Source organism: Toxotes jaculatrix, chromosome 22 (assembly GCF_017976425.1).
Source record: "Toxotes jaculatrix isolate fToxJac2 chromosome 22, fToxJac2.pri, whole genome shotgun sequence".
NCBI lineage: Eukaryota > Metazoa > Chordata > Actinopteri > Toxotidae > Toxotes > Toxotes jaculatrix.
The window spans coordinates 1,545,596-1,572,086 of record NC_054415.1 but is presented as its reverse complement, the minus strand read 5'-3'; the positions used below and the strand labels follow the sequence as shown (position 1 = coordinate 1,572,086).

General features: G+C 44.1%; 4 protein-coding genes across 9 annotated transcripts in view; 2 read left to right on the top strand and 2 right to left on the bottom strand.

Annotated features, from left to right (window-relative positions):
* LOC121176400 (SLIT-ROBO Rho GTPase-activating protein 1-like) overlaps positions 1-17,826 on the bottom strand; it is a 50,810-nt gene extending 32,984 nt beyond the window's left edge. For all 3 annotated transcript variants that reach the window (XM_041030446.1, XM_041030447.1, XM_041030448.1), the window contains exons 1-4: positions 17,749-17,826; positions 9,456-9,545; positions 7,628-7,704; positions 6,763-6,906 (exon numbers count right to left, since the gene is read on the bottom strand). The gene's annotated coding sequence lies outside the window, so the exon portion shown is untranslated. The remainder of the gene's footprint in view (positions 1-6,762; positions 6,907-7,627; positions 7,705-9,455; positions 9,546-17,748) is intronic.
* LOC121176405 (arg8-vasotocin receptor-like) lies at positions 1,832-4,575 on the top strand. The gene is made up of 2 exons (XM_041030456.1): positions 1,832-2,891; positions 3,803-4,575. Exons 1-2 carry the CDS (start codon positions 1,922-1,924, stop codon positions 4,084-4,086), a joined length of 1,254 nt encoding a protein of 417 aa, XP_040886390.1. The 5' UTR covers positions 1,832-1,921; the 3' UTR covers positions 4,087-4,575.
* Positions 12,777-17,408, top strand: LOC121176402 (peroxisomal succinyl-coenzyme A thioesterase-like). Of its 4 annotated transcripts, XM_041030450.1 has the most exons (12): positions 12,830-12,846; positions 13,843-14,010; positions 14,140-14,334; positions 14,510-14,609; positions 14,743-14,927; positions 15,026-15,189; positions 15,369-15,488; positions 15,605-15,687; positions 15,773-15,866; positions 15,968-16,048; positions 16,209-16,350; positions 16,449-17,408. In XM_041030450.1, exons 2-12 carry the CDS (start codon positions 13,911-13,913, stop codon positions 16,571-16,573), a joined length of 1,389 nt encoding a protein of 462 aa, XP_040886384.1. In that variant the 5' UTR covers positions 12,830-12,846; positions 13,843-13,910; the 3' UTR covers positions 16,574-17,408. The 4 variants fall into 4 exon arrangements, with proteins under 4 accessions (XP_040886387.1, XP_040886384.1, XP_040886386.1 ...); XM_041030453.1 differs by lacking the exon at positions 13,843-14,010 and having other exon boundaries at positions 12,777-12,846; XM_041030452.1 differs by lacking the exons at positions 12,830-12,846; positions 13,843-14,010 and adding an exon at positions 13,225-13,478.
* On the bottom strand, positions 17,539-25,009 carry c22h12orf56 (chromosome 22 C12orf56 homolog). Its single transcript, XM_041030449.1, has 14 exons — positions 24,403-25,009; positions 22,831-23,020; positions 22,485-22,500; positions 20,664-20,874; positions 20,314-20,469; positions 19,907-19,995; positions 19,630-19,774; positions 19,301-19,395; positions 18,859-18,948; positions 18,637-18,724; positions 18,471-18,545; positions 18,280-18,357; positions 18,021-18,202; positions 17,539-17,748 (listed from the first exon to the last, which is right to left on the bottom strand). The coding sequence occupies exons 1-14, from the start codon at positions 24,652-24,654 to the stop codon at positions 17,637-17,639; spliced, it is 1,779 nt and encodes a 592-aa protein (XP_040886383.1). The 5' UTR covers positions 24,655-25,009; the 3' UTR covers positions 17,539-17,636.
* Positions 25,010-26,491: the final 1,482 nt, after the last annotated feature.

Here is a 26,491-nt window from a genome sequence, read left to right as displayed (position 1 = left end):
AGGTGAAAAATGGCCCACACCTTCCCTGGACGGAATTAAACTCACTGAGCAGTGCAGGTAAAACTAAAAGCACCCCACTTCCTCTTTAGTGTCTTTGTTTGAGCTAAACTCATTAATTTAGACTCACAGAAACACAACAACGGCCGACGTGGTTATTTTCTGTTATTCCGGTTTAATTAAGCCACTAATTTGTTGTGAAGTTTGGACTTTAAGGAATTCACTGAGGTGAAGGACAAAGATAAGAAAGACTGAGTTATGTTTCTTAGGGAGGGAACTTCAGGAGGTTGTTGTTGTTGTTAAACCTTTGTGTGGAGTTTTGAAGAGAATCTGTAACTTTAACACTTCATGCATCTGCCTGCAGGAGTTTTCCACTTCTGTCTGAGCGAGGCAGCAGTTGGTTTTCTCATTGAACGCTGAGCAAACAAGCGATGTGTGTGAGGTCATCAGGTTATCTCCACATAAACACATTAACGCCGCTCAGACTGGCTCAAACCTCTCCTGTCACGGTCAGACTCAACGTAAGGTTACATCAATATTCAGGTGAGGGAGGGGAGTTAATTAGATGCATTCCAGGTATTAGTCAATCAATCAATCAGCTGACGTCACAGAAATAATCATGATCAGGAATATGAAGAATTTTGTGGCTCAGTCCAGTCAAACACGCGGCTTCGCTGCTTTTTCTGCTTTATATCTTTATAAGTTTAATGTCTTTGGTTGTTGGACAAAACGAGACATTTTAAGACGTCAGCTCAGGCCTATTTCATCCCTGAGCGAGTTTAAAATCAAAATAAATCAAAATAAATTACGGACCTAACTCGGTTAAGATTGGATAAAACTGGTAGGAGGACGTGATTTATGTGTGTGAGAGTCATGGGGTGATTCTGAGGGTAATTTTTCATTTTTCCAGTCTGCTCTTTCCAGCTTTGGCTTCTGCAGCAGCACCTACGACTATTACCAGTTATATTCATCAGGGATCTGGGAACAGGGCCCTGGAATCGTCAAGTGGGTTAATCCGGGCCGGCTGACACTCCTCATTACCAAAACAAACGTAGTCACATTACTGCCCAACACTGATTAGTACCAAACACAACGTCCAGCGGAGACTGAAGGGAAAGTCATCAGTTTTCCAAGTATTTGGTCAAGACTCATGTTCAGTTCATCCTGAGGGGAACATGAATATTTGAACCCAATAGTTACTGAGATCAGACTTTGCTTTCTTTGTTTTGGTAAAGTGAACATCTTTAACATTTTTTGAACTGTAGTTTGGATAAAACAATGAAAACATCACGTTGGACTCTGGGAAACTGGGATGAATCTTAATTTTACCTCCTTTTCACATTTATCCTTTTTCCATTTGGCCTTTAGCAGTTTTTCCATTTTAATTTTAATTCTGGATAAAAATCATCCTCCATGATATTTTACAGCCATAAAAATTTAATTTATTAGTTTATTTTGACTTTTTTTTCTGTCCACACTTTCGTGAGATACAGCAGAGATTCCTCCCAGCAGGCTTCAACTTGTGTGTTGTTCAGCCAGTGGGAGGGAAGAGGAAATGTGTGTGTGTGTGTGTGTGTGTGTGTGTGTGTGTGTGTGTGTGTGTGTGTGTGTGTGTGTGTGTGGAGGATTGGGGTGAATGAATGTGTGTGTTAGTGGGGGAGAGGGAGGGGTTCTGGACTCGGGTCTGATCGCAGGGACCGGAGCCTTTAAAAGAGGCTGTATCTGCAGCAGTGCAGCTCGGATTCTGTGCGCCACGGGTGGAACAATATATACATAAAGTTCTGTTCACTCTTCGTGCATCCATCCGGTGATCACCCCGCGCATGTCGGAGTAATCCAAGAGTTTGACAGCCACAGTCTCCGGTGGTGACGGTTACGCACAGGCGGGCAGCCACCCCTGTGCGCCCGGAGGAGAGGCGGCCACCATGCTCTTCGCCCCGGAGAGCTCCTGCAACATCACGGGCAGAAACTGCACCGAGGAGTTCAACTTAACGCAGCAGCTGGAGACCGGCGCCACCGCGGCTGCTGGGAACATCAGCGGGAAGGGAAACGCCACCGACCAGTTTGGACGGAACGAGGAGGTGGCCAAGATCGAGATCACCGTCCTGAGCCTCGCGTTTCTCGCGGCCGTGGTGGGGAACGTGAGCGTGCTGCTGGCCATGCATAAAACCCGGCGGAAGCCGTCGCGCATGCACCTGTTCATGAAGCACCTGAGTCTGGCGGACCTGGTGGTGGCCTTCTTCCAGGTGCTGCCGCAGCTCTGCTGGGAGATCACCTTCCGCTTCTACGGGCCGGACTTTCTGTGCCGCATCGTGAAGCACCTGCAGGTGCTGGGCATGTTCGCCTCCACCTACATGATGGTGATGATGACGCTGGACCGATACATTGCTATCTGCCACCCGCTGCAGACGCTCCAGCAGCCCACGCAGCGCGCATACATCATGATCGGCTCCACCTGGGCGTGCAGCCTGGTCCTCAGCACCCCGCAGTACTTCGTCTTCTCCCTGAGCGAGGTGCACCCCGGCTCGGCCGTTTACGACTGCTGGGGACACTTCATGGAGCCGTGGGGGCTGCGCGCGTACATCACCTGGTTCACGGCCGGGATCTTCCTCGTGCCGGTGATCGTGCTCGTGCTCTGCTACGGATTCATCTGCCGCACAATCTGGAGGAACCTCAAATGCAAGACCCGGAGGAAGAGCGTGGGTGCGGTGGCAGAGGCCACCAAGAACGGGATCCTGGGCAGGAACTCGGTCAGCAGCGTCAGCACCATCTCCCGCGCCAAATTACGCACGGTGAAGATGACCTTCGTGATTGTGGTGGCGTACGTGGTGTGCTGGGCGCCTTTCTTCACCGTGCAGATGTGGTCAGTGTGGGACGAGACCTTCTCCTGGGACGGTGAGTGTCCATTCACACCTGTCACAGAACCATGTCCCACCTCTCCTCTTTAAGAGCGGGAAATTTGTGTTGCATCCAGGTGAAACACACAAAGACTTGAATATAAAGAATAGTAAGATACATCCGAGGTGTTTTTAAAAATATGTAAAACGTCTGAGCTGTTATCAGTTCGACCAAAGAATGATTTTCATTTGAGTTCATTGCAGAGGCCTATGGAGGAGAAATGATCCACTAATTTAAAGGAAACGTCGAAAAAAAAGTTCCAGGAAAAAAGTTTTTCTCTTCTGTTTTGTCCAGAGAACAACGGCGATCAAAGACACACCTTTACTGATTAAACCTTGATTTAAATCCAATCAGGAGGAAATATGTTCTGAGAAAACTGTGATTTAAATGTCAGTAAATTCATGCCGTCATTCATATCTAATTACTGTGCTTGGATTTAGGGTCAGAACAGCGTTTGTAACGACCAGGTTCTGCTCAGCTCAGCAGCCTCTTTCTCATCTCATCAACACACTACCACACAACTATAACAGAATTAGCTATGGAACTGGAAACGGGCAGAAATTTCTTACTACACATTGGAAGTAGTTTTATTTTTCCTTGTAATATTTGGTATTAGAAGCAGTGGCAGCTTGATAAGCCGACCTCCCCTCCAGCAGCCACGGAATAATTCAGACCCTGGGAGTGTCTGACAGTGCCTGTCAGCTGCTTTTTACTCAAACAGAATAAAACCTTCAACGCTAAAGTCCAAAACATAAATCCACTGATTCCATGAGAGGGTCAAACTCAGGCTGGGGGCGAAAATAAACATCTAACAGGCAGCTCAGTGACTCACAGCTACAGCACGACTCCCTCCAGAGGAACAGTAAACACCTCGGAGCGTAAACCTGAGTCTTTCTGTTTCCCTGCAGACTCTGAGAACACGACCGTGACGCTCTCCGCTCTGCTGGCCAGCCTCAACAGCTGCTGCAACCCCTGGATCTACATGATCTTCAGCGGCCACCTCCTCTCTGACTTTGCGGGCAGCCTGCCGTGCTGCCGCCGGCTGAGGAACAAGTTCAGCCACCAGGATTCGGACAGCAGCATCCGCCGGACCACGCTGCTGTCCCGCCTGCAGGGTCCACGCCTTTCTGAGCCGTTCAGAGACCTCAACCCCATCCCTAAAAACTTTCCACAGGTCCCATCTGCATCCTGACCCCCGGAAAACACCGCTTGAAAACGTGAACTGGTTTAATCTGCTGGTTTGCAGCAGCGATGGAAGGTGGGGTCTCATCAGAGGGTTCGCTCAACACCTACAGTTTCTCCTCTTTGGTCCGACGCAGAGTGGAAAAGTTTAAGTTTGTTTAAGTTCGTACTGTTGTTAGAAAACGAGTTTTAATGACTCTCTCTTGGCGCTTTAACTTCAGCTGTTAGCGTGATGGTCATGTCTGTGCTCTTTGGTGTATTTTACCCGTCAAACGTATGAAATATGGCTGAACGTGAGCATCTGTCCACACTGACATTCATTTTGTGACGCATGAGGAAACTACTGGCTTTCATCTGCTAACATACACGTCTTTATGGGGTTGTGTCCTGTAGATTTTGAGATCACAGTTTGACTCCTAATGAACAGAGGAAGCAGCTGCTCTCCAAACCAAAAAAAAACAACACGTTACAGTGAAAATAAACTCTCACATATTCGCTTTCAATGCACCAAATGTGATGTTGTGTATAAACAACAGTAAATATATGAACATGTTTCACATTTAATGCACTATTCTGTATATTAGAGATGTGGTATGATTTTTTTTTTCATCTGATGAAAGTTTACAAGTTTAATTTAAAGGATAAGACTGGTGTTACTATATATTATTCCTAATAATCTGCTAATCCAATGAAAAGACAAGAACAAACAATGTTCTGAAAACATAAACCTTCAGAAACATGGCACCAGAATAAAAAGACTCGTTCCCTAGAAAACCTGGACACTTTATTTTGTAACGAACAGGAGTCTAACTGCGTTTGTTGGGGACTATTTTCTGCAGCGGACTGATCCACATTTGGTGCTGTGTGTGTGGAACTGAGTCAAAATAAACTACAGAGTGTGTGTGAGGGAACATGTCACCCAGAGCAACAGTGTGACTCACTGATGTGATTTTAATAGTTTATGGGAACAATGGAGCTCTGCGGCTCAGAGGAATCTGTTAAATCAGGCTGTGGACACTCGTTAGTTGGATTCATTCAGTGTTTGTTTTGGTCTTTTCATGGGATTTATTCACTGTAATATAAATGTAGAACATCACCAGCTGTGTCCTTTAAAGGCAAAAGAAATAATCTTTTGTATTTTCTGACATAAGGTGATGAGTTATTCAATGTTGCTGCCGAGTCCGAGTTTAAAAGCATGGTTTCAGTTTTATTTAGCGGCTGAAACCAGCGGCCAAAAAATACATAAATTATTGCAGCTTTAAAGGTTGATTTAGTTTGTTTACTGCTGTTTATTTACCAGTTTTCTTCCTTACAGGACTCAAAATTGCCCTTTGTGTCAATTCAAAGAGGAACTAGAGTTACAACTATTTTTGTCATCAGTTAATCTGACAGTTATTTTCTCAATCGCTGATTGTTTCATCTGAATAAAAAGTGAAAAACAGAGATAAAAAAATCAAATTAACTGGTTTCAGTTCTGTTTCAACGGCTGAACTCAGATCAGAACTGTTGCAGATTAATTTCCTGTCCATCTACCAGTCGATTAATCACCTGTGAAAGGCGACGCCTTCATTTAGCACAATCTCCTCCGTACCGTGTTTTAGTCTATCTTGTAATTTAAACCCTGACCTTAATTATTTTTACACTAAAGTCATTACCATCAGTCACTTATGCTATAAAACAGAAGAGAGCGAAACAGATAAATGTTATGTTGGATAAACAGTATGTTAGAGATAATTAAACCTGAACTTTGTTTATTATGAACAATATTAACCCTGTGAATACACAACTTTGGTTGATTTTGTTTATAATGTCCAGTTACACACTGACACACTGTCACACTCATGTACTGCTTTGCATTGGAGTCTATAGCAGCTGAGCTTCACTCCTGGACGTGTTGTTGTTGTCCTTGTTGTGAAGATGTTTTTTTTTAATGTAACGTATTCTGTCACGTGTATATTGTTCTAATATATGTACTGCACATGTTGTAAAGAAAGATAAAAGGTATTTGTTGTATCCTCATACAATGTCTGACTGTTTTCTCCCTCGTCACTGCAGCTGAACAACATGTTTGCAGTTTATCTGTTGCTAAAGTAGTTAGCCGCAAAGCTAGCTAATGCCATGGCTTCTCAATGGAAGGCAGTTAATGAGCCGTCAACATACAGCGTTATCCTCATTCTGCCAAAATGACGTCACATCAGACATACCCGTGACTCACGTGTCCGTACAGTTACAGGCTGTGCGTCGTGGTTTGTCTCCAAAGTCTGAAACCGTTTTTAGACTTAGCGCGAGTCCCCGCAGCTAATGTCTGACCATCACAATTCAAAACAGCTGCTCGAAGTGGCCACATCAGAGGGATTATCCCACCGGCGGAAAAACGCTAAAAATAAACGTGTGCACACTGAGACCAGTAAATGACAGTGAAAGCTGACTGAGGCACTCCCCCCCGCCCTCGCCCCCACAGCAGCTTCTACTCTCAGTCTCTGTATCAGTCAACAGCCTCATTAAAGACAACATGTTTTTAAAACAGTGGTTAGAAAATAACATGCTCTGATGATCATCATCAAAAACCCTCAAATATCAAAATCCTTTACCAGCTGGTCTCTGCTCGGTACAACACAAACTCCACTTCTTAAAATAACCAATCATCACTACCCACTTCCACAGGATCTGTCAGTTTCTTACTTACCCTGGAAAAGAGGAGTCATTGAGAAAAGAGATGCCTCCCACGTGGATGCAGAATGGCAGCGCAGGATGAACTGTAGGTCTGTGATTCCTCTTCCTCATCTCCGACTGAGGAGCCGACGATTTCGACAGTGTGGCCTTGATTTGTCTGAAATGATAAGAGAAATAAAAAGCTGTCAGAGCTGCAATCACAAACTGATGTGCAGGACAGAGCAGAGACACCAGTTGGCTGCAGGAATTTCAGTGTTATTAATGCTTTAAAGGCCACAGTGAGCGTCAGTGGGAGCCATTATGCAACATATGATTTTTTTTGATTGAGTTCTGTACAAGAAAACCGAGTCCCCGGAGGCTGAATTGAAAATTGAACCCCGCGCTGAGCCTGTGAGGTGGTGATAAAAGGAACTATGATGTCCTCTTTGAGCTAACTTGATTAGTTTGAAAATGCCTCCCGGCCACAAATCTGAAGTTCAACAAGTTCCTTGTGGCCTTGTTTGACCCTCTCACTGCCAGACAGCATCACAAAAATATTCACTGGTGTTTCAGCTCTGGTTTGGTCCAGTGTTTGGTTGGGTTTTAAACCTAGTCTGATCCAATATTTACAATTTTTTAAGTCCTGGTTTGGTCCAATATTAGCAGGTGGTATTTATGTGTGTTAACCCTGGTTTACTGTATGCACTGTATATAAACTGGTGTTGGAGCTCTTCTTTTATGAGTAATTCAGAAAAGACAAAGATCCCTGAACATGTATTTTGTCTGATTTCTTTGGTGTGAATGCAAACCTTAAGTGCTTGCTCTGGGTTCAGGCTCTGGGTCTCTGTAAAAAAATAAAATTGAATTGAACTGAATTCAATTGAAAACACACGACTCACCTGGAACTCGCAGCACATCGTGCAGGACGTGGACCTCGGGGGAAAATCCTGACTCAGATAACGCTGACGTGAAACAGCTGAAGGGGCAGAGAAACACAAACATGTTTATCTTTACTAACATAATTCAACCCAGAGACCCCCACTGTCCCTCACCTCCAAACATGAACCGGCTCAGACGGTGGAGCCTTCTACAGTTACTCACTCAAATACAGCACAAAGGCGTAATTCTGAGATATTTTATTGAAGTGGGACTTTGAACGCAGGACTTTGAGTATTTTTACTGTGGTATTGTTACTTTTCTTAATTAAAGGATCTTCTTCCACCACTGCAACTTTCATCAGAACTGTGTCTGTGCCATTAAATGTCCAGGCTCAAAGTGAAAATAATGAGAAAGGCTAATGTTTCACTTAATAAAACGAGATTTTACAGCCACACTAGCATATGTGGTAAGATATAATACTCAATACAAAGGCAATTCAACTTAGCTAAGTATTAAGATTTGTCTGAAGGTAACAAACTCCACCTGTTATACCACAGGTTCACTAATTAACACGTAAATCCTGTAAAAACGACAGAAATCAAATGGGACGTTATGGGCCGGTGTATTACTTGGATGGGACCAGAAATATTCCTGGAGTCTCTGCTGTTAGCCTGCAAACTTTCCGCGATTTAGTAAATGGGCACATTTTACCTGAATAACAAACTTTAAATTTGAAAGCACTTGCTCAAAGTACTGGATAAAATCGTCTGGGTATCACGGAAATCACGTTCAAACGTTCATAAATCCGCTTGGAAATTAGAAGGAAAAAAGACGCGCCAGAACTTGCCTGAGAATCATCGCATCGCTAGTTTTCTTCAGTTTCACAATAATCCAGTGAAAGCTGTCTGTACATTACTGAGTACAGTGCAAACAGGCTAATGGCTAATTCAGCATAATTTCATTGGTGCCAATTTGCCTAAATGTTAACAAATATAGGCTAAAAACACGGGGCTCAAAACAGGCTACCAAACTGTGGCTAACATTACAGAAGCGCGTTTGAGGATTGATGCTTTTACAGGCTCGTGCTCTCCTGATAGAGAGCACGAGCTCTCTCTCTTTTTTTCCCTCTTTTTTGTATATGGTGTTGGTGTTATGTTAGTATATTATTATGTTCCCATCAGATGGAAACAAAATAACAATAAATAATAATTTTATTTATTTATTTTACGTGACTTTAATGACCCCCCGATCCTATTTCCGGTTGCACAGGAAACATGCCTATTTCAGAATAATATGCACTATATTATTGGATTATGGTTAATATGGTTAATAAAGCGTAAAGCATTCAGTGAATCAATATGAAAAATGTCCAGGGAAAAATTAAATACAGTTTAGTATCAGCAGAGCAATTTGTGTATAATTTGTAGCACTTGGTCTAAAACTGGCAAACGCACTGAAGTCATTTAAATCCTCACTGCTGTGAATGAATAAAAGGTTTATGCACATGGTTAATATTTTTTTTTCTGGAGAGTGTCCCCAGCCTCCTGTCTGCTTGGAAGGAATTTCAGTTTATTATAGAATCAATCACTTTGTCCGCAGGGACGCATTTTATCAAAGAGCTGAATGCAGGAAATCGGGAAAAGGAAGGGCATTGTTAAAGACAGGAAGCACAGATGAATGTGGCGAGAGCGAGGCCAGCGTCTTTAAAACGAGGCAGCTTTCATCATTAACGACCTCGGGTGGGGTCCCATCCTGTGCCAAGGATTTAAGTGGCCTCTATCTCTCTATATATCACCGACTCCTTTTCCTTCATTTGCATTCAGCCTGTCCATCCATACCCTGACTGACCTCCTCATTCTTCTTCTCAGGTCTTCTTCAAAGCTTTCAACGCCAACTTCCAGGTTCTCTTTACCCTCAATCCAGCCTGTATCCTCGTTCCTTAAAAAAAAAGAAAAAAAGAAAAGCAATATTGTGAACATCAGTCATAATTACATGCCTAACTGATGCAAATCTTCTGAAAACATGCCCCAGGGACGTGTACAGTTACATAAAGTAAGATACATGAGAGGTGTGTTCTTCAATATTGAAGAAATTAAAATGCCAAGGAGAATTGAAGTAAGAATTACAGACGGTGCAGATAACAGGGAGACTGTTTCCTGTTTGACAGTGCAATCACAACGCGGAGCTGATGTTGAGTAACACTCTCACATCTGGGAAACATTCTGATGAATGGGTTTTCAATGTCACTGTGAGTTTACATGACGAGGTTCTTGTAAAGTATAACTGGCAGGAGGATAATCAGAACCAGTGCCGGAGTGGTAGGCCGAACGCTGAGCCCTCCTCTGAATAACATAAAGGATTTAACATTAGTGTTTCTCGACTCTTTGCAGGAGGTTTAGAGTTTAGCTTATAAGATGCTGCCATTGGATACTGCTAAGGTTCTTTAATTTCCACAGGTTACATCTGAAAACATTCCAGGATATTAAAGGAACTCGACTGTTTCCATTAAAATATTTTTCTTGCCCGAGTGGAGAAGCCTCTGAAATAGCATGCAGCTTAACACGGGACACAAAAACACTGTAACCCAGGATACAGCAATAATAACACATGCACGCTGATGTTGAACCTCGACGACAGTGAAGTTTTACAAGACTGTAATCAAAAACATCACATCTGCCAAAAGAAGAAGATCAATACATCTTAATACATCTGATTTTTAAAAACAGTTTTTTGTGTATTTAATGACTTTGAAACTGCAGAGAGGTGGAAATTTACTAATTAAGAACATTTACTCAGGTAAACGAGCTGCTTTCCTGTTCTAACATGTCAAAATGTCTGCTGTGAAAAAAAGATCCATAAACATCACTAAAGGGGAAACGCCGACAGAACCATTTACAGTTTTCAATGAAAGAGCGAAAGTCAGCCTCATGCATCAGTTTGTGTATCAGCCAGTGGAAAATCCAGAGAAGCCAATAAATAGGAATCAGATTGTCATTTATAACAGCCTGCGATCTGAACCTTATCTGACAGTAACTACAAACAGGCCAGTGGAACGATGCCCACATAATCTGATCAGACCAAAGTGATCTGAGTCGGCTGCATCCTGTGTGGGCTCTGAAAGGGCCACTCTGCGGCTTCATTTAGGATTTCCATCATCAAGGTTCAAGCTTTAAGGAGCAGATCGGAGATTTCCAGCCCTGTCCGCTGCAGCTGCCAGACAGTAGCTGCTAAGTCTGTGGAGTTGGTCTATTTGAAAATAATATATATATATATATATAGATAAAAAATGTCCACATTAAGTCAACTGTGACACCTGAACAAATCTGCTTGGTCTGAGAAAACTACTTCCCAAGCAGGCAGAGATGTTTGAACAGTTTGGTCACAGTCACTAATAAACACCTGAAATAGTTAAGTAACCTGCTGAAACAGTAAAAGTTAAAAGCAATTAATAAACAGTTGAAATAGTTCACTAAAAATCACAGAGAAATCATTCAAAGTTATGCATTAAATATTCTTTAAACTCATGAACAGCACACAGGTTTTCCAAAACAACAGAACACTGCTGTATTTGAGGAGTTGTCTTTACGTTCCCTGTGAGTGTATGAATGAAGGACGAACATCTTCATCTCAGGGAGGATTATTAAACATGAGAAGTTGAAGACAACACATTCCCTTCCTGAAATCTGCACAGTGTGAGACGAACTCTGTGAAACGCTGAACGTTTCAGTTAACAAACAGACCATACATAAAAATGACTACGCAAAAATGTGCAGGTGCATTGTGGTTCATGGGACTGTATTCAATCATCATAATGGGTTTTCCATATGAGATATCATCAGTGTTCGGTCTGTGAGAGGGAGGCGGCTTGTTCTTACACGAAACACAGGAATACACGCAGATGTGGGTGTTTGAAGACGTCTGCAATCATCTTAACCGGAGCCTCAGCGACCAATCAGACGGAAGCGTTAAATAAAATTCACTGAATTATCAGCTGAATGTGCAGTAAGCTTGAGAGATCTTATCTCGTGGTAGCTTAGGGTTTCAAAAGATAAATAACAATAATAACATCTGGATTTATGAGTGAGGAGCACAAATAAAATGCAGCGCAATGATGGAATACAGGAAACTAATAAAAGAGCAATATACTGTGTAGGTACACCTGGGAGGGATATAAAAAAACACAATAAAAGAAGATAAAATAGCAACACATAGGCCTAAGGAGAGCACAGATGTTTCTGACGAGGGATAAGGAAAGCTTTCATTTGGAACTATTTTCTGCCAAAAGGTTAAAACATGTGAAAACATTTGACACCGAGGTCTGTGGTTTATTATTTTCCAAACCTCTGGGGAGCACAGGGGGAAAGAGTTTGACTTAAATCACTGAGTTCAACAAAACGCCCTGAGGAATGATGTGGATGACGACGCCCTCTAGTGGTTCGCGGCGCTACTGCCGCACTTGATGGCCACATGCTGTTTGGTGAAACATCTGGGGCCAAATGTTCAGCAAAAATGATGTTTATGAACACACAGATAACCTGGTACGTATTGTACATCTGAAGAAAAAACATACAGGTGATAACGTATACAGTCTAACGGCCCTGCAATAAATCCTCCTTAGTGAAGTTATGAAGTATTTTTGTAGATAAAAAAATAAAGTTTGGAAAAAATGTTGTGAACAACTTTTTCCTCCTGTGAACGAAGAAGCTGCAGATGATCACAGCTCACGCAGGGATTTTCTTGTTCTATTTCTTTCTTTGACTTTTGCCCATTAACCTCTGACCCAGTTCCAAGGTCCACAGAAGTTTTTTTTTAAACTTTATTAACTAAACAGTATGTACATAAAACATATGCACAAACAAAACTGACTGTACCAGAGATATATCTGCTGTTATTAGAAAAATAAAGTTTTAAGATTTTAAGATAACAATAATAATAAACATTAAAGTGATGTTTACACTTTAGTGCATTATAATCCAATAATATATTGTTGTGAAATGGGCCATTTGAGTACTTAGGTACTTTTTAAAGTCCTTCACTTGAGAAGGACATTTTTATCAGCTGTAACAGAGAATGTCTGTGAGGTGGTATCACTACTTTTATCTAAGTAAATCCTCTAAAGAACTGCAAAGCTGAGGAAAGTGTTCAGAGAGGGGTAAAGTCCACCGGAGCTCACATGCATTTGAAGATTTCAGCTCTGAGCCCTCACTGACTGCTCACACCAAACTCTCTGAGTCCTGTGGTGAGATTATTTTCTGATTTTCTTTCTCTTTTCACTGACAGCAGAAACAATTATAGACAAATCCTGTAAGAAAACTATTACACGAAATCTATCACACATGTAAATCTGCCTGTGTGACAATGCAGCATTTAGCTCCCGGACTGAAGCTACAACTCAAAAATGATGAATCAATCTCAGCTTTACATTGTTTGGTATATTACATAGATTTTTAAAACGTTTTAATTTAAAACTCACAGGGGCCGTTTTACTACTTTGAAGCTTTAGCGTTAGCTCCCCCTGACCCTCAGTCCACCTCCGCATCAGCCACGCATCGTTACAACCTCGGTGGTACGAGGAGCGCGTCTCGTGAACGCGCTCGTCTCATTCCCTTTGCGCGCCCTCGGCTCTGGTGTTTCCCGTATGAAAACAAGTCAGCGGTGTTTAGATCTCACTCAGACCCGTCTTTAAGTTGCTTTTAGTGGCCTTTTGCGAAGCGAGCGGGTCTGACTTCATGTTTGGACCTTTTAGAAAAGTTTCTGAGCTTCTTTTTTTAAAGTTGAAAATGGAAGAGCTTACTTCTGAATGTGGACCGTGAACGCAGCGCGACCTCAGGCAAACTAACATCACATCTCGTCGTTTAAGGACGGACTCAGGTAAGATGAGGTCATTCACCGAGCCGTGTCTGTGTGGGTATCCCGCCGCGGTGTGAGGATAACTCGGGTCAAACCTCACAGGTGTGCGGTCGCTGGGGGGGCTAGCATGGCTAAGCTAACACGAGCTAACGAGCTGGAGCCTCCTCGATCAGATAGAATGCAAAACCTGAAGCGAAGTTTGGTTTTTGGCAAAGGACACTACACACACACACAGGTCACACACACACACACACACACACACACACACACACACACACACACACACACACACAGGTCACACACCCAGGTCACACGAACAGAGTAAAGGTTTCACAAACCTGAGACTGTGTTTTCAGCGGTCTTCATACTTTGCCTGTAAACTTAGTTCGGGTCTGACCAGTCCAAGTAAAGTGGTCTTTGATCCTGACCTGGCCTAACCCGGGGTCGGTGGCCATGTTGGCTGACAGTACCTTATTAAAGCCCACACGCCCACTTACGAGGGAAAAAACCTTGCACCTGGTTTTGGACCATGCCATGCTTCAGCAGTCAACAGGTAATCATTTACAAATGAAGCTTTAAAATCCATGTCCATGCAGTGGACAGTGGAGACAGAGGACAGCCCTGTTCTTTGTTACTGATTTGACAAACCGACACTGGTGCATGTGTCCATGTTTCTCCTCAGCCATGTCCCAGTCTGTCCCCCCGATTCTCTCCATTCACCCGAGTCGGGCTCTGATGGATGAGACGTTCAAGGTGCTGGTGGAAAATCTACCTCCAGGATCTCCAGTAACGATCCGCTCCCTCCACCACTCTGAGGACCATGACCACTGGGAGGCCTATGGATACTACATCAGTGATCACACAGGAAAAGTGTCTGGTGGGTTCTGGCTGTGCTCGACTTTCAAACCAAAAACAGAAATTACACAAAAGTTATTCACTTCAGACTTTTTGCATGTTCATCTAATGAGAGCTGTATAACTCACCTCCCTCTGCCTCACAGCTGATTTGATTGTTCAATAATGTAAATATTCTGGTTTTCTTGTTGTTGACAGTCTCAGATGATTTCAGTTTTGGGGGCACGTACACAGGAAAAGAACCCATGGGTTTGCTGTGGAGCATGCGTCCTGTCCCGGGCAGCCGCAAAGGCCTCAGGTAACGTCACCTGCAGCTTCACAGAATCAGAGACCTTGTAGACGAAGGTGATGACGGTGTTAAAGACATGAATCCAGCCTGTAGAGTGCAACAGTGTGCAGAACTGCCTGACGTCCTGTTCTTTACCTGTCAGGTTAAGAAAGACGGACGTCTGCTCCCCGATGCTGATCAACATCTCGGTCTACAGTGGACACGGGGGCTTCAGGGAGCAGGCTCCTCTGGCCTCGGCGCTCTCAGAGAGATGGTACATGGCTCCAGGGGTCCGGAGGGTCGAAATCAGGGAGAGAGGAGTGCGGGGGACCCTGTTTATACCTCCAGGTACACCTTTAAAAGGCCGTCTGTTTTAAGATCTTTGTTCTCTTCTCAGATACTTTGACTTAACGTGGTTATGATTAATGATGGTCATCTCCCCTCAGGTCCGGGACCCTTCCCCGGGCTGTTGGACATGTGGGGGGGTGGTGGAGGGCTCTTGGAGTACCGCGCTGCCTTGCTGGCGTCCCATGGTTACGTTTCTCTGGCGCTGCAGTATTTCGCCCCTGGTGAGCTGGAGTCAGCCGAGCTGGAGTTCCACTATTTTGAGGTTGGTGTCATTTTTCCTCCAGAGTTTCTACACTTTGTGTGAGATGTTTCTGATACTGTCAGTGAAACAGACTCAGCTGTGAGCACTTGCTGCACTTTGTATTTGTGACAGTGAACTTAAACTCACTGGTTCGTGCTTTTGATTTTGAGATCTGCTCGTTTTCATCTGCCTCTGCACAGACGGCATTTAACATCATCAGAGATCATCCTCAAGTGATGCCAGACAGAGTTGGAATCTTCGGCCTTTCCCTCGGCTCGGCTGTGACCATGTACTTGGTAACTGAGAGCGCTGTTATCAAAGTAAGTATCAGGTTGTTGACGAGCCACAGAGGCCTGAGAGTCAGACGGCAGGGCAGGAATTTGGGGCCTGATTGTGAAGAATCGTGTCTTATGATTTTTATTGTGTTGTGTTGCAGCCTCGTTGTTGTGTTTGTGTCAGCAGCAACATCTGTTATCCACAAGGGAAGACCCTCGCTGGATACCATGAAGTGATGGAACAGTAGGTGATGTGTCTGTCAGTAACATGAGCACAGGACGTGAAGTTTTACAGCGTCAGTGATGCAAACTTTTTTGTGTGATGGCAGGAACTTTGACAAGGTGCGTGTGGATGAGAACAACCATCAGATTTGGAGAGATATGGCTCTGGCTATTATGAATGGGCTGTCGAAAACAGTGGACGTAAGTACAGGCAGCACTAACCACACAAAAGGACCTGACGACCTCTGACCTGTAACTCTGAGTCAGAGACATAGTTAAACTCATGTTAAACTCTGTGACAGGTGGGGAAAATAAACTGTCCAGTGTTGCTGGTCAACGGTTCTGATGATCAGAACTGGCCTGTGATGGAGTCGGCTGAGGTTGTGAGTACAGGATTCATCTGTTTCCTGATCTGACTCTGAATCACTACAGTGATGCGTCCTAAACCGGATCGCATGTAGATCCAGGACTGGTCCTGACTAGATCTAGGACAGTAGAAGTAAACTCAGCTTGTGTCGTTTTGATTTGACCTTTGACCCACAGATGGCTCAGATGATGCGTGATGCAGGTAAGGAGCACCTGCTGACCAGACTGATGTACCCTGACGCAGGACATCTGATCGAGCCTCCATTCTCACCTCACTTCAGGGCTACAAACTTTATAGTAAGCAGCACAAAAGAAAAAGGTGAGTGTCACACACAGTTTGCAGGATGATTCACGTTAAAGGAATTCAGAGTTAGAAGTTTCATCCCTGGTGTCACTTTATTCTAACGTGCGTTGCAGTGATATTACTGTGGGGAGGACAAACCAAACCCCATTCGGACGCTCAGGAGGACTCGTGGAGGAAGATCCTGAGTTTCCTGCAGCAGCATCTGTGCTGCAGTCCGAGTCCCAAAGCAAAGCTGTGAGTGATTTCGTGATCACAGACTGACGGGAAACACAGCGCCGTGTGATGATTTACTACTTCAGCTCCACCACATCGTACCCTGTGTTAACTCTGTGCTTTCATTCTGATGAACTGACGCTTTATGGTCATGAGTCACGTCTTTGTTTTTTTTTTTGTTTTTTTAATATTTGCTCAGTTTCTCTTATAATTACAAACTCTTAGTTTTTACAAGATCTTTTTCAGGCTCTAACAACATAAAGTAGAAATATTTTCTCATTATTGCAAGATAGCAAATAACATAACTTTTATAAAAAGATCATTTTCAAGATAAAAGCATATTTATTTAGTTTGTGTTTTGATGACATTTCCTCATTTTAACAAGAAAGGTTTCCTGCAACTGAGTTTGGCTTCTGTTAATAAGGAGAAAATATGTCATAACCTGAAAAATCTCTTGTAAGAACAAGAATATTCAATTTCTGTCCCTGAATCCTTCACACTGGAGTTTTAATGTTGAAAGGATGATGTTGTTGATAATGACACTACTTGCACACTGTTGTGCTGTTATTAGTTAACAGGGAACACAGCTGGATAACTAATGTTATTCCAATTTGTTCTAAGTAAAAAACAAACAAAAAAAAACATGTATTTACCCAAATGATGTCTTTAATTTTTAGTTTAATTTTAACCTCACTACGACTGCTCATCACCTGGAGTCTCTGCACACTTCACGGGTTACATGTAAACACCAGACACGTACCTTTAACATTAATTTACATGAATCTATCCACTGTAATCTGAATCCTGACTGTGTATTAGCAACACCTGCTAAATAAAGTGCAGCAGCTCTACTGATCTGACGACAGTTGACAGACGATATTTAACAGTTCCTACGTCTCACGGTGAAACATCACCTGGACTGAGGCAGAAGATAAATAACACAGAAACATGTAGAAGAATATAGTTGGGCCTTACAGCCCAAAGCACAGAATCCCTCAGACTTCAGTAAAGGCACACACTTTCCGAGTCCCTATTGTTTGAGTGTGGGTAAAAAAATATACAACTTACAGTGTAAAGTGTGTGTGTGCTCATCTGTGAAGTATTAGAGTCAGAATATGCTCGACCAGCCGCAGAGTCGGTGAGCTGATCGGGTAGTGAGGCGGCAGCTTCTCCTCAGCACACGACGGCTTCACGACGTACCTGGAGAGAGGAAACAGTCTGTGATTCTTTAGCCCAGATTCCCAGTTAAACCATTAACACTGTCGTTGGAGCGACTGGGGATGAAACACTGACATTAGTGTTGGACTAATGTGGATCTTTGAAAGCTTCCCCTTCCTGCTGACTCCAGGCAAACTAAAGGGTTTGTTTGTTCTGGGTCAGAGGTTTAGTGACCAGTCGAATGGATGATTTACTGACTGACAGACCTTCGTCACCATCCTGAATCTGGAGCAGAAAAGAGCAGCAGAACGAACCTGAACTCCTCCCCGAGGTGTGAGCGGAGGTGCTGAGCCAGCCAGCTGTTGTACTGCAGGCAGGCCAGCAGGAGGCGACAGCGCTGGAACAACAGAACGCACTGGACGGGACTCAGAACCGAGTCCTGCAGGTCTGACAGAGCCAGCACCACCTGCTGAGCCTGGTAAGTGATGAAGGGCAGCTGCAGAGAGAACAGGTGTGGGTTAGAGTGTGGTCACAGTGTGATCTGTCCTCAGTCTGTATCTGATCTCACTGTACCAGGTGAGGATGAGGCTGCAGGACTCGGAGGATCCAGCCGACAGACAGCAGGTTGTCAGGAGAGAAACACCTGCTGGTCTGAAACACACGGTTTGTGGTTAGTCAGTCAGTAAGACTGAAAATCATACTCTGCCTACTCCTCACTCTGCGGGTGAGGAGTGATCTCCGACCCCGAGACTCGGTAAACTCACCTCGTGTCCTAAAAGCAGCAGCTCAAAGAGCAGAGAGCAGGCAGCATCCAGATACTCGGACAGTAAGGCCTGAATCTGACGCAGACAGAGGCAACTTTAACAAATTCATCAAAGAAAAAAAAAAAGCTTTAAACAGTCTGGTTAACGTCAGTACAGTGCAGCTCACCTCAGAGTCAGCCTGAGATCCTCGGGTCTGCGTTTGTGGACGTGGATCACAAATTAAGGCAAGCAGCATTCTGGAGGCCAGGGCACATCTGCAGGAGGAAAACCACTGGATTACAGCATTTTCTGTATCGTTATATTTACAGTGTAGTATTATACATACATACACACACACACACACACACACACACACACACACACACAGAGGACAGGTGCGTTCTTTTACTTTTTAGCAGAGAGCAGGTTGAATCTGGCTGCGTCGACCTCTGTCTCTCTGAACATGATGGCGAGCGTCTGGACGATCAGAGTCCTGAGTCTGGAGACAAACGGCGGCCTCGTGTTACAGTCAGAGCCTTTAACCTAACTCTCACAGTAAACCTGCGACAAACACTGTCACCATGTGGTCACCTGTCCAGGCTGGTGGTGGTGGTGGTGGTGTGATGAGTTATAAATGTGGGTGCATCTCATTTTAAAAATTAACTAATGAATAAAAACATTTAAAAATATTGAAAAAGTTCAGACGTGGCTGGAAATGACACGATCACAGTCACTGTCTTCAACACAAACACCGGTTTAGTCCTTTAAGTTGCTCTTTAAACAGTGATAAATGTGTTGTGTAAAAACAAAGCAGCTTACAACCCAACACACACACACACACTGAAGCTTACAGTAGCTGATCTGCTGTGCTGACTCCACTGAGGCTCTGACAGCCGTGAAGAGACTCCTCCAGAGTCTGAACCAGGAAAACACAAACCTCACTGGACTGAAACACACAGGGAAAAAAACTGTTAACATCAGACTCTGAGTCTCTGGGAGGAGCAGAGTGACGAGGTCTGTCTGGTTTTCACTTTTTTTAAAGGCTATTAAAAAATGAAGATGCGATTTTAAGGTTAATGTCAGAATTAAACACAGGGAAGCTATGAAGAATCAGACACCGCCCGGGTCTCACAGTCAGGTGTCGAAGTACAGGTGTGTGTTTTAAACGTAAACGTCTCACCCTCCAGAAGAGTTGGCGCAGTGTGACGTCGCGGTGAGCAGCAGTTTTCAGCTCCTGCAGCAGCAGGTACAAACTCTCCACAGTGATCCCATCCTGCATCAGCTCGGAGCTCAGCTGACCGAACAGGTGAGTCGTCCGCTCCCAGCTGCACGTACACACACACACACACGCGCGCACGCACACAAATATTTACACAATGTTCTTCAACATGTGAAACTCATGTACAACAGTCTGCATGCAGCAGCGAGAGGCTGATGATGTTACAGCAGCCTGTTACCTGACGGAGGGACCTCGCTTTCCAGGTGAAGAGCCAGATGAAGTGATGCACTTTCTTCTGTAGAGCGGGTCTAACAACAGTGTGGACCTCTGAACACACACACACACACACACACACACACACACACACACACACACACACACACACACACACACACACACACACACACACACACACACACACACACACACACACACACACACACACGTTTGTACTTCTGTCTTTGTGAGGACACTCATGGACATAATGCATTACCTAACACTTACATAACTATAACTTAAACCCGATTCTAACCCTAAAACCAAGTCTTAACCCTCAAACAGGAATCTGAAGGCTCGCTTTCCACACACACACACACCTTCAGTGTTAAATCACTTTGATCAGGACTCAATACATTCATCACTCACAATAATGAAACTGTTCCATGAGCTCTGCAGATACAGGTACAGTCTGGATGTCTGTGATACGGCGTAAAGATGCAGCTCGGCCTCTCTCTCCTCGCCGCTGTTCTCACAGTCTCTTCGCCACAGACGAGACAGAACAGAACGGATCCTCCTCGGCACCTGAGGAACCACAGCAACACAATCAGTCAGGGTGAAAACTCACTTACAGAAGGTTCTGGGAAGTTTAACACCATCTCTGACAGCAAGCGGTTGGTTTTAATTCAACTAAAGAGCATGAACATATCTGATTTTCAAATTCAGCACAAAGAGGCTTCTCTCATGCCATGCAACAAAGTTCAGCCACCGGTCCACACCTGTCCACTCTCAAGGGTCTTCAGGCTTTGTTCTGTGGGTGACGGAGATGAGATGGGGGAGCTGGTGGGGGAGTAGAGAGAGGGTGCTGTGGAGGGGGGCTGGGTGGGAGGGTGAGGGACCTTCAGGAGGCCCAGAGTCTCAGGGTTTGGACAGGAGGCAGAGCGGGTGGACTTTATCATGTGGACCTCCTCTTTCATCCATTCACTGTCCCTGAAAGAAAAGGAGAGGGGGAGGACAGAGGGGAAGGTGAAACAATGACTTATCAAATTTTACATTACATTTTTATTTTAATATTTTAAAATGGCAAACACGCTGTGAATCAGGATGTGTACTGAGTGTTACAGCTCCTGAAGCTGCTCAGTGATTTGAACATGATGATTCAGTGGCTGTAAACTGCTTCATGTCCCCAGAGACCCTTCATCACCTCAGACAGTGTGTGTGTGAGACACGTTATGACTTTAAATGGTCTTCAGAATCAGCTTCAGCTTCAGGTAAGGGTCGGAGGTCATGGGTCGGGTATTAAGTTGTGATAGTTAATATTAGGGAGCATTATGACAGTGAGTGTCCTCACACGTCCAAAAAGACGAACGTGTGTGTGTTTAATGACCTCCCAGGGGTGAACTGCACACGAGCAGCGACACAGATCAGCGTTCACACACTTTCCACTGTTTACATCGCACACATCAGTTTTACAGCACTTTACTGTAACCAGGCAACAATTCAGCGCTCAGTGACTCTTCACAGAGACCCCCACCCCCCAGGTCAGCTGACATTAGACCAAATGATTCATTTATTAATCATGAAAACGATCAGCAAGCTGATCGATATCAACATCAATCACTAGTTGCAGGGTTTTGCCTGCTGCTCAGACAAAATAAGACATTTAAAGACAAAAAGCTCTGGGACATTGTGATTGGTATTATTTTACTATTTTACAAACCAGAGAACTGACTGAAACTTTTGCCCTTTTCCAGTTTAAATAAATCATATTTTCTGGTTAATCGTGGCTCAATGAGTGATGCTAATGAGCAGCAGGTAAAATGAGGTGGCACTCGACTCTCGAGTTAATAAGTCATGAGCTACCTGAGACACCGAAGACCATCAGTGTACAGTCAGGCAGAGTGAGACAGCTTTCACTTACCAAGTATTCGGTTGTTTCACAGCTGAAAATGAGATTCAGCCGTTTGTCAGACAGTCATCTTAGAAACATCAAACGCTTCTGTCCCCACCACACACACACACAGAGTCTTTTGTTTGTAGATCTATAACATCTACAAAACAATGAAGTGTGCAGGAAGTGTAGGGGTCTGAACTGTATATACACGCAGGTTTAACTCTCCACCTTCCTTCTCTCTGTCTGTTGTCGCAGACAACAACAGAAGGCTGTAAAGGTTTTTACAGCTCAGAGTTTGTCTGTCTCCCTGACTCCCACACGGCAGAGTTTGGACGGACAGGACACAGAGTTTCACCGTGAAGGCAGCCGACAGTCTGACTGTGGATGTCTCTCAGACAAAATCAGCAGCTGCCCAAAAACAATCCTGTGCATGAAGGTCCACCAACAGAGACTGAACCTGAAGCTTCCGCTGTACATTTGTTTGTTTGCTTCAGCTTTTATTTCATTTAACCTTCTCTGTTGGAGTGAAAACTGTTTTAGCTGATCCTCACACCTTCAAAGGATTGTTTGAAGATTAGGACTTGGTTTTAGGGTTCAGGTTAAAATTAGACAAACATGAGTGAGTGTGTGTGTGTGTGTGTGTGTGTGTGTGTGTGTGTGTGTGTGTGTGTGTGTGTGTGTGTGTGTGTGTGTGTGTGACGCTCACCTCTCTGCAGGATATCCTGTGGGGAAGATAAAGACACAGGATGGTTAAAGTTACAGGTGAAGACATCAGGAGAAAGAACTGAAGAAATAAAGGACACATGAGCTTCAGTCTTTCACGAGGATCAGATCACAGATTTCCAGCCTGATTAAAATCCACAGCTGAAGCAACTTTCAGAAAATTCCTAAACTGACTGAGCTGCGTGAGAAACCAATAGTCTTTGATGCTTTTTTCTTTTGTAAGAATCCATCTACACCACAATTTGAACAAAGCTTAAATCACACACACTTCTGTCACATCATGACACAATTTTCATATCATTCAAAGCTTCGTTACTACTTTACCTTACCTTCTAAGGTGTGTGTTATTGATGGGTATTGGCTGTTTCTACGAGAGGGTGGGGCTGCTGGAGGAAGTCTCTTGTCTCTTCTCAGCCAATCACGTCCCTTCGCAGCAGGCTTGTCGGTGACGTAGGTGATTCGTATGTGCTGGCAGCGTTCCCTGTCCTTTCCACTGAGGAACTCCGGGAGGTCGTTCACCTGTATGGATGACACAGAGAAAAAGAGGTAGAGCGGGCGGCTCTGAAGTTCGCATCGCTACAAAGACGTGTTCAGACACGTGAAACACGAGATACAGAGAGAAAAATTAGCCTCTCCGCTCCGTTTCGACAGAATTTGCCTCTTTCTGCTAGAAGTGGACGAACCCAGGGGACGCCTTGACTCCTCGCATCTATATGAAAACTATAAAAACACCTGCTGAAGTCACGGTGAGGGCATCACAGTTCAACACAGGTCATGATCTAACCGTTTAATACAGACAGGATTAACTCTGTGAAGAGGGTGTTAAACCTTTGACCGCTGACATAACAAGATGATGGAGTGGGAATTAGAGGCTAATACTGCCACACACAGGCTCAGCTCCTCCTCTGGATACTGGCTGCATGTTATGTGGTCTTTTATTATGTAGCACTGAGGCTGAATCTATTTTAAGCCTTTAATAGTGTAGAGCAGGTCACTCAGTTTAAATGTAATCTAAGGATAATGGTTTCCTAAAACACCTTTATCGGACAGGAAAGGATTTTTATTTGTGAAGCCACTCTCTCTGCAGGAGGTTTGTGTTTCTGATAGCTCTTCTTTTCTGGCACCAGGAACATGAACAGTTTTGAAATAAGCCCAAAGCATCATCAGCTGTGGAGGTCAGGTCACATCACCTGAACAGCAGTCAGGTAATTAGGTGATTAGGTAACTAGGTGATTAGTCAAAGAATAGATAATATTCACATAAGAGCCAAAGTCAAAAACAATTATACATGAATTTTAGTCTTGAAAATAATGTAAAAAAATAAAATTGATCATTTTAGACAGAATTGTCTTATTAGATCTGAGTCGTTTCGAAAATAAAAATGTTTTTTGCTGCTGACCTGAGTCAAATGACCACATGGTGAATCAGAAGCAGCAGAATGACAGGAACAGGCTGCTTTAAAGCAAAACATTCAATTTTCAAATGGTAATAAGAGACAATTTTACATGTGTAGTGTGTTTTATGAATGTGACGTTCTCTGAATTACCTCAGCCAGTAGAAAAGGTGTGAAGTGAAACCTGTAAGTCAAGTTAACTGACCTGTAATCTGAAGAGTTTAACAGGGATCAAACAGCAGGAGCTTATTAGTTAATGAGCGCACAGTGTGACATGCAGGTAATTTAATTTGCTTTGGTCACAGTTCATTATCAATTAATCTGCTGATTATTTTCTGGATTAATAGATAATTTGTTTAATCTATAAAAATGCCCCTCTAGTTTCTGTTTTTAAAACTGAACAGTCGATTAGTCGATGATCAAAATAACTCCTGATTAATTTTCAGCTCGTGCCGTGACCGTTAGCAGGAGCCGTTAGTGAAAGTTCGTGATTTCACGGTACACTCACCAGCTCGATGTCTCGCACGCGCCTGAAGCTAACGGCCGTGGTGAGCGTGCGTGGCGGGTACTCGGTGAGGTACACGCGCTCGTCGCTCAGCACCACGTGCATGTACACTTTGTTGACGGTCTCCGACATCACCACGCACGGCTCGTAGGTTCGGATCCGCTCGTACACCGCCCGCTCCGTGTTCCGCTTCAGGAAGGAGTCCAGCTTGACGTTCCGGCGGTTGAGCAGGGTCCCGGAGCCGGTCCGAGCCATGACGGTACCGGCGGAGCAGTTGGTAACAAGTTAGGCACGTCACCCTCCGCTGTGGCTCGAGGCAGGCGGTCCGCTGTGGCCTCCCATCCGTTAAAGTTTCTGCTTCACGGAGATAAAAACTAGCGGGGGAACAGGTGAGGGACACTCCTCCCGCTTCTCCCGTCCCGTTCTCACAAACTGAGCAGGTGAACCGCCGCTGACTCGATTCGTGAGCTCACGCTGCTCTCTGATTGGTTGGCAGCGAAGAGGAGCGCTTCTGATTGGCTAGAAGATAAAGGGTTATTTCATAATTTAAAAGCCGCTCTGGGCTCAGGGTTCTAGGCGTAACTTCCACTGAGCGCTGCCAGATTGACCTCCCGGGGTGGCACTGGGACAAAGACAGCTGTTGGGTCCTTTTGGCTTCCGTTATATCACGGAGGGATGATGAGACAGCGGCCCCCTCCAACAAATCCACTTGTTCCAGCCTCACAAACTTAGCGGTGGAAGAATAATCCGATCTTTTACTTTGGTAAAAGTAGTGCTGGACTTCAGGGGCCTCCCCATTCACCAGATCTGAATCCGGTAGCCAACCTTTGGGATGTGGCAGAGCGGGAGCTGGGCAGCACTCACTCCGGCAGAGCTGCTCCTCCACACTGGGTGAACTAGCCTCATGCTCAGCCCTAAAATTCAAATTGAAGTCATGGATATGTTGCTGAATTAAAATTTAAAATGCATTCACATGTGGGTGGACCCTGTATGTGCAGTGTTGTTGCACTTCTGAAATCTCACCACTAGGGAGCGGTAGAGTGTGGCTCATCTCAACAGCCCCTTCTATTGAAGTAGAATTAAATAAATGATAGATGTTTAGTTGTGCATCTTATTCGATATATTTACGTTTCCCTTTTCTTTCACTCACTGTCGAATCAATAAATGAATAAATGGTTGTGTTACTCTGAGGAATGTTGGGTTGATGTAAACCTGGAAAAATGTTGGAAATCTTCATCCCCCTCCTCTGCCTCATCTCCCTCATGATACACACACACACACAGAGGCGAGGCGGTGGCTCGAGCTTTGAAGGGGAGCTTTGTAAAAAGATGAACGCCATCTCACACACAAACACACCATGGAGAAGATGAAGGCAGTGTTGTTTTAGAGAGGAACACACTCAGTCTTTTATGCAGCTCGGTAAGAAAACTGAGACACTGTGGAGACACGAACGAGGCTGCAGCCACTCTGGGCCTGTGGAGATGTGACTGTCGATTTGTGTTTTTTACTAATTTAATCTCATCAAATTTCCCAAATTTTTAGTGTTTTCATCTTTACTCTGCAGCATGGAAATGCCTCTGAGACAGAAGTAAGACTAGATCATGGATGGATTATGAGACAGGGGCCCCCAGTACATCTGGCCCCTGGGCCCCTGGGCCTGGTTGGCCCATTCAGTAATTCATTCATGGACTTGCATCACAAGGATGAAAAATAAGAGAAAGAACCATATTTATTACTGAACATTGATCCATTCTCATTTTTATACACTTACATGAGCAGGAACTCAATGTTAGAAATATTTCTATGTAAATTACTGAGATTTTACAAACATTAACCAATTTCACAAATAAATAAAACAAACTTGAACAAATATCAGTCAAAACCAGTGTGTACAGGTACAAACTGGTTATATTACTCACACGGTTGTGATTTCTGTTCAGCTTGGTCGCACTGTACTCCTTCATCATCATCATTGTGTGTTTGTGTGCAGCTGCAAACAACAGTTGTGGGCTGACTGCTCACACTGTTGTCTTTGTTCTGCAGAAGAAGAAGAAAACAGTCACATTTCCCATCAGTCAGAGAGATTATAGCC